Source organism: Struthio camelus, chromosome 9 (genome assembly GCF_040807025.1).
Source record: "Struthio camelus isolate bStrCam1 chromosome 9, bStrCam1.hap1, whole genome shotgun sequence".
NCBI lineage: Eukaryota > Metazoa > Chordata > Aves > Struthioniformes > Struthionidae > Struthio > Struthio camelus.
This window is the reverse complement of record NC_090950.1, coordinates 34,137,351-34,144,532: the sequence shown is the minus strand read 5'-3', so window position 1 is coordinate 34,144,532 and position 7,182 is coordinate 34,137,351. Positions and strand designations below refer to the sequence as shown.

At 39.2% G+C, this 7,182-nt stretch overlaps 1 protein-coding gene across 1 annotated transcript in view; it reads right to left on the bottom strand.

The window, feature by feature from the left end:
• Positions 1-379: 379 nt before the first annotated feature.
• WWTR1 (WW domain containing transcription regulator 1) overlaps positions 380-7,182 on the bottom strand; it is a 73,794-nt gene continuing 66,991 nt past the window's right edge. Inside the window, exons 4-6 of the mRNA XM_068955125.1 lie at positions 5,769-5,902; positions 5,169-5,281; positions 380-4,080 (exon numbers count right to left, since the gene is read on the bottom strand). Of these exons, the coding sequence (XP_068811226.1) occupies positions 3,896-4,080; positions 5,169-5,281; positions 5,769-5,902 (432 nt within the window). The 3' untranslated portion in view covers positions 380-3,895. The remainder of the gene's footprint in view (positions 4,081-5,168; positions 5,282-5,768; positions 5,903-7,182) is intronic.

The following is a 7,182-nucleotide window of genomic DNA, read 5'->3' as shown; positions in this document are numbered from 1 at the left end:
GGTACATGGCAAACAGACTTTGTGCTAAATCTTCTGCTTGGAGATAATTGTACTAAATTGTAACAAAACAGTTGTGTTAGTGAATTGCAAGGCCCTGCTGGAAGAAACAAGTCATGGTGTCCCTGGGGAGTACTTGGAAGCGCTATGAGTAAAACTGTTGTCCATGGCAGCTACTAATAAACTGAAACGTCACTGTAAAACGAAGCATTTCTTTTGCTTTGCTATGTGCCAGTCATTTAATTCAACGTGTCTTTTCCACAGAGAAGTAAGTTCTTACCTTTATTCCAAGCGCCGCTAGAGAATTCCCAGAAAAGCAGATACTAAAAACCTCCCAAGAAAGAACAGAAATAATTTAATAAACCAATCTGCATCCAAAAAGTTTAAATTCATTTATATTTATTTTTCACGTACAAGATCAAAGAAATAAAAAACAGAATCAAACCCTGGATACAACAGTTTGATCTGACTGCTTTTGATGCATACAATCTGTATGCAAAGTATTCTAAATTAAAAACCAATGCTCACACATGTCATATAACAAAATGAAAAAAGTAAATAAAAAAGTTAAAGTACTAGCACATACATGGATGTAGTATATTAGGAAAAAAGTTTCAACACCCATATTTTCCTGTTTTTAAAGTGGACATTTTAATCCTCCCCTTCCCTCAGATAGCATTTGTTTTCAAAAGTCAAACCCAGTCCTTCCCCAAGTTACATTCTAATAGTGTTGCCAGAATACAAGCTGTAATTAACAATATCCCATTACTTTTGTATCGCTAGCATTTACGTATGCCATCCTCAGCGATAGTCAACAGTACAACTGTCCAGCTGGCGTATTTATTGTATTTATACTACAAGTATACAGTGTAAATTTAGTAAAGTAAATGTAATTTCATACCTGAAATAATACAGTGAAATAGTGTCAGCAATAAATTTAGTTTCAAAAGAATTATGTATGTTTTGAATACTTGGAGTTCTGCCAGAAGGCTGTTTAAAACCAGAAACTTGGAAAAAAAAGAGAACTTTCAAACTAGATGTTGTTGTTGCTTGACTTCATCTGATGCATTCTCTCCTTTCCAGAAGGAAAAGCTTACTGTGGAAAGAATCACTTTTAACTGAACCGTGATTTGGTTCAGGATTGAATAAAGGTCTGACCTAAGATTTTGGCAGCTGCTTTATCCTGGAAGTAGTGTTTCACATAGCACCTTCCTGTTCAACTCTGTTGCTGTTTTATTATCAAAGTAACATGAAAAGTTTCAAACTGACCTCTGTAAGGCCTTTGAACCTGGACACCTAACTCCTGAAACACCAATGAAAGGGGAATCAGACCTCTAGCTTCATAACGATTCTGATAAGCACCTTATCATGTGCGATTTTGTTAGAAAACTGCATCCGTTTTCATTGTAAGTGCTACAAGCATGGAGTCCGGCCTCCAGCTGCTGAAAATCAGGGCAGCCAAACAGGAGTCAAGAGATGTTAGCTAATGCACACCAGCTGAGAACCTGATCTGCTTGCGATATGTTTTATTATGACAAAACTTAAATTCGCAAAAGTACTGATTTACTAGCAAATGCACAAACTGCATTTTCTGAACTTAATCTAATGATGCGCACTATCAGCTGAACATACCAGGGCTCAGATCTGTAGCTGCTGCAAATCGTTCTAGCACCAACGGCTTTCACCTTCCTAGGCCAAGAACGCAGCGCTGAAACGTTGGCCTTACAAGTTTTAGCTTCACAATCAGATGCCAAAAATCTCCAATTCTTCAACCCAAACACAGTCAGTCAGTTATGTAACTAAAGAACAAAGCCCTAGGACCGTCTGGTTTTCATTTAAGCTGACAACCTGAAGCAATCTTTAAGAGAGAAAGAGATTAATTGTAATTACAGTAACATTGGTCAGGCCTGCTCGGTCCCTTGTTTTTTTAAAAGAATGTTCTGCTAGCTCAATGGTCAGCTCTAGCAAAAATAAAGTAATTTAAAAAAAAAACCCTCCCCAAAAAAGAATAAAAGAAAAACAATGCCCGTTCAGTAATTAAATTCTCTGCAGACACAACTCTGCTGTCACATCTCATTTTGTAGTTAAAAAAAGAAACATAAAAAGAGCTACTCTTCTCTGCGTAGTACACCTTCATTGCTCTAGGTCTTTGCCTTTCCTCTCTTTTTAAAAAGTTCGGTGTGTATATTTTATCTTTCGTCCTCTGGTGAACCCAGCAGGTAGTTTTTTGTATTAAGTTCTTCGGTCATATTTTGTACTGATCACTGGTGATTCATCTCTGTGTGTCCCTATCTGCAGCCACCCAGCTGTAACATCATCATTCATCTCCCAAATCTACTGCATATTCCCCTCACTTCATCTCTGACCTTTTCACCTACCTTCCTCCAACCAGATGGAAAAAAATCTTTATTGATCAATATTCTGGTGCATTGGTAAGATCTCGTTAATTTTATTAGACCTGACAAACACACATTTACACTGAGTGCTACATCTCTTGCTCTCTCCACATAGTCTGGATCAAGCTCAGAGAAGTGTTTCAATGCCTTTCATAAAAAGGCACATTTTTCAATATAAAAAGCTTAAATTCATAGATTATAAATAATATAAGTTCAAAATATTTAAGAATTTCAGGACTTCATTTGCATTTCAGGGGAACGGCATGTGTAATGTCCTTGATGCCTTCTCAGTCCCAAACATCTGCTAAAGAAGCCTTTATAGGGTATACAATAGGTAGGAATACCAAGAACGTGCCTCGTGTCCTGTACTCCAGTGCGAGTAAGCAGAAGAGTTACGAACTAAGCAACTTTACCAGACAAGTAACAACACTGCTTAGCATTGCTCTGATAAAGTGACCATCTTCTCTCATGTATACAGTTACATGCACAGTTTAACACTGTCAGTTAAAAACATTACTCCTGAAAACACTGAGCAACGATTTTTCCCACTGCATATGATATTACCAAGTTGTGCCACATTCTTCTGTCCTGATTTTAAAAGTATATTTTTGCATTTAAGATATTTGCCACAGATTCATATAAAAAAATTGTTTGTTCATATGTTAAATTACAAAACTGTAGTGCTTAATATAATAAACATCAAAATCTAAGATCCATTTAAAAATTGCTTGTTATAATCACTTTTTTTAAGGCAGTAGTTAGTACCAACCTGGTTTATTTTACAACAATATAGTAGTGTAAAACTGTTATTAAACAATTCTGCTACTATCAAATTGGAAGCATTTATTATCTGGAAACTATACAGTAATGTACTGAAAAAAAGAAATTGCAATAGTACTGCTTGTGCCTTTACAAATGTATAATGAGAATTATTATAGCTGATATGGATCAGATTTAATCTACATTCCATACAGCACAGCTTTACTATTAATGAAAAGATTTTTAAAGCTTAAGGAAATCGATATAAAAGCTTTTGATACTGTTGTCATAAATATAGTAATAAAACTGCTCTCATGGTCCAAGGTTGGGCAGGTTTTTTGAACCAAGTGACCTAGCAGTTACGTTTTGTGATTCAGTAAGAGTTTGTGATGTTAACCAACACCCATTAGGACAGATAGGGATATGCACACGCAACCCACTTTCTGTCCTGAAAGTGAAACATTTCTGCCTGATCTGTAAAGGGGGGGGAAAAAAAAGTCTACAGACGTATAAAGTAGAGGGTTTTCTAAAGTGAGGAATAGACATTTATATATGTTTTATATTTAAGTTACTGTCAATCAAATCCAGGCAGAGATTAAATTGACCATAAGGACGATATAACAAAAGTCATTAAGGCAGCAAGTTGTATCTCTGAGGATTTTCAGATGCTCTGCCTCTATTTCAAGAGGAAAAGGAAATGTTGAATTGCATTACGGGCTGAATCAGCATTAAATAATGGATGATTACAGCCAAGTAAGGAAGGGCTCGTTTTTGTTGAGTACTGACTCCACATCGTTGAGGATAGGGATCAAGTCTTCTGACTCCAAAGTCCCAAGATCAACATTTGTTCCTGGAAGACAGTCGAGAAAATCAGGGAAACGTGTTTGTTGTGGATTTATGTTCATTGTCGTCTGTGCTACGGTTTCTCCTAGGAAGAGTAAAGAAGAATGTTTGAAATATTGATTCCTTCTCATGGGTAATTTAAAACAATACAGTTGATTAAAAGAAAAATTAGATTCCCTCTTTCCCATCAGCACTTGGAAGCTTTATATCCTCTGCAAACGTTACCTCAGAACCGTATTTGCCTGCAGAAAGCATATTCTTGTAAGAGTTAATTATACACCTTCGCTTCACTCTCAAAAGCGTAAAAGACCCTTTCCAGCAGTGTTCAATGTAATCAGCCTCTGACCTTCCACTTGGCACGACTGTTCAAAGTTCACTAGTCTGCAGAGGGTGCAATGCAACTGAGTCTTGTATAAACCCTCTATCCTGCTTTCCGCACAAGGGTGAATTCAATCCATGGCACGTAATTGAGAAAAGAATTTTACAGGAACTTAGCTCTGCAATTTTTGGGGTTTTTTTGTGCTAAAAGTAATAATAACGAGCAGGAAAATCTGTTAAGAGCTAAACCTCTCACTTTTTGTACCATCCAGAACTCCTGATGACTTCAAAAGGAATTTTAGGTGAGGGAGTGCTGAGAATTTCACTCTTCGGGAAAATAATGGTCGATTTCCTCGTCATTTATTTCAATATTTTAAACACTCTGAGGATACGGATGTTAAAATAAATACATATCAAAACCTAAATAACTAAACACATTCTGTCTGAAGGCAAATCTGTCTTTGCCAATGTAAGAGGCTCTTATTCAGAAGACTGCTTCCCAGAGTTAGAAAACGTAGCGGTTTGTACTGAGAATTTAACCCAGGACTAGATTCTTCCTGTCCTACCTTGGACTATAGTATTAAAACATGAATTAAGGCTCAGATTTTCCAACTCCTACTCATTTGGTTTAATATCATACTGTAAGGGTATGATGAGGGTAGAAGCTGGTCCTAAGCAGAAGCCGAGTACCTTCTAGGCACTAATTACCTTTGAGGCCTTTTCCTCCACAGTCGCAGTCTGTTCTCTTGCATCAGAAACTGAGAGCTTATTGTTCAGTTATGCAATTATAAAACATTACCGGTTATAACAAGAAGTTGTTGCTGTTATTATTATACTTTGAACTACATCAGATACCTGTATCCATCTCATCTACGTTGCTGAGGAAATCTTCAGGTGTTGTTGGTATACTGTAACACCCCAGTCCTAAGCCGCTGTCTGTGCTCTGTTCCCTGGAGTGGTATGGCCCACTGTAAATCGAAACATGAACAAGCCTCAGTAAAGATGTTCTGTTAGACATAGTCCCTGATCACGGTGTTTGAAAAGACAGAGCAATAGGTTAGATATTCAAGTTAAATACTGACTCATGAAGCCTCTTTCTCAATTGTTGAACACTAACGTGGTCATTTACATCAGTGCAATATACACACATATATATAAAAGTCTCTAGACAAAAACCGTTTTGACAGCCTAAAAATAATTGAGTTTACTTATACTAAGGCAATGTACCTAGAATCCTCTGCGTACTTGTACAGTCCATTTAAAACCATCTGTTACCATTTGTTTGATTTGTCTAAGAGTTGTTCTTGTAGCAGAAACTGAAAACGGTCAGGGCAGCCACGAGGCTGTATGCCCTGTTCGCAGTAACTGCCAAACAAGAACCTGCTTAGGAGAGGCAACCTCAGAAGTGCAGATAAGGCAACAACCAAATGTCTAATGAGGAGGACACGAACTTGCCTGTTCAGGAAAGGATCTGATCCATTATTTGTAATGGGTCTCATGTCTTGTGTCATTGCAGGGGTGTTCACAGCAGTCTGAACTGGGGCCATGTTTTCTGAGTCCATGGGCAGCTGTCTGCATAGTGCAGCTTCCTAAAAAGTGAATAAATAATAAGGGAAGGGTTATTCCAACCATTCAGAAATACTTCAGTCCTATAACAAATGAACATGTACAATGTGTACATCTTATTTAAGAAAGTAATTCTAAACCATGTAGCTGACGAGTCTGTGTTTACAATGATGTGCAGAAAAGGGGAAGGTAGACAGACGTCCTCTTCCACACCCGCCTGCGCTAGCTGAGAACGTTGCCCATTTACCTTCCGGTTACTGCTGCTGCTGGAAGTCACGTTCAGCCACCAGCGACGCGTCTGAGGGCTGTCTGACCAGCCTCATGCAGAATCTGAAAGCCTGTTTGCCCGTTTAACCTGCGCTCACGGGTTTTGCACGACGCAGATCACGAAACGCGCACAGGAACGGCGAGCTGTCACACCGACAGCGCCTGGTGAGGCGTGGGGACAGGCGGCCAGGCGCAGTCTAACCTTGGACAAGCACATCCGCCTGCAGAACAACTGAACATCTATCCCTTTGCTGGCCACAGAGATAATCCCTACAAAAATCAAACTACCTGCGTTATAAATGACGACAACTCGCGTTGCCCCATCACAAAACACTGCCAGGCCTGCCCAGGCAAGCCGATGACCGACGGCTCCCTCCAGCCCAGGGTTTTCACATGGCTACTAGAGCTGTGCAAGATTCAAATTACAATTTCAGTTTACTGTTCAGTGAGCTCAAGTCCTCAGAGACCTGGTAGGGGGGAGCAATAATAAAATATTTTAAAAGCTAAAGATTGAAATTTAATCGCTCATGCATCTGTTTCTAACAGCTTCCCTTAAGTGAAACTGCCCTCAGCTTAAACTGGTACACCAGAGGGCAAATTCCGGCATTGAAACTACGTGATCTGCTCCTAGAGCAAGTAATTTACTAGATACCAAAGCAGAAGAATCTAACTTGCAACAATCAAGTGCTTAACAGGTTAGAAGAAAACCACTGGAACCAAGAATTTGCTCCGGTAATCTTTAGGACGAACCTCAGGCCTAGCGATAACCATCGACCTAAAGAGCCATCTCGTGTACGCTGTCTGGAAGATGACGAACGAGCAGCTACGGCCAAAGCAAACTTGCTTCTGAACTCCTCCTCCAAGCTAAATCTGCATCTCCGTAAGACAAGCACGACACCTCGTGGTACAAAGGCCTCATACGAGCGGTGCTTGGATCCATGGGGATGCTCCAACCAAACATCCAGAGGCCTCACAGTCATCGAGGCTGTATCAGCTTTTTATCTAGTCTACTTTGCCCAATTATCATTTTTTATTT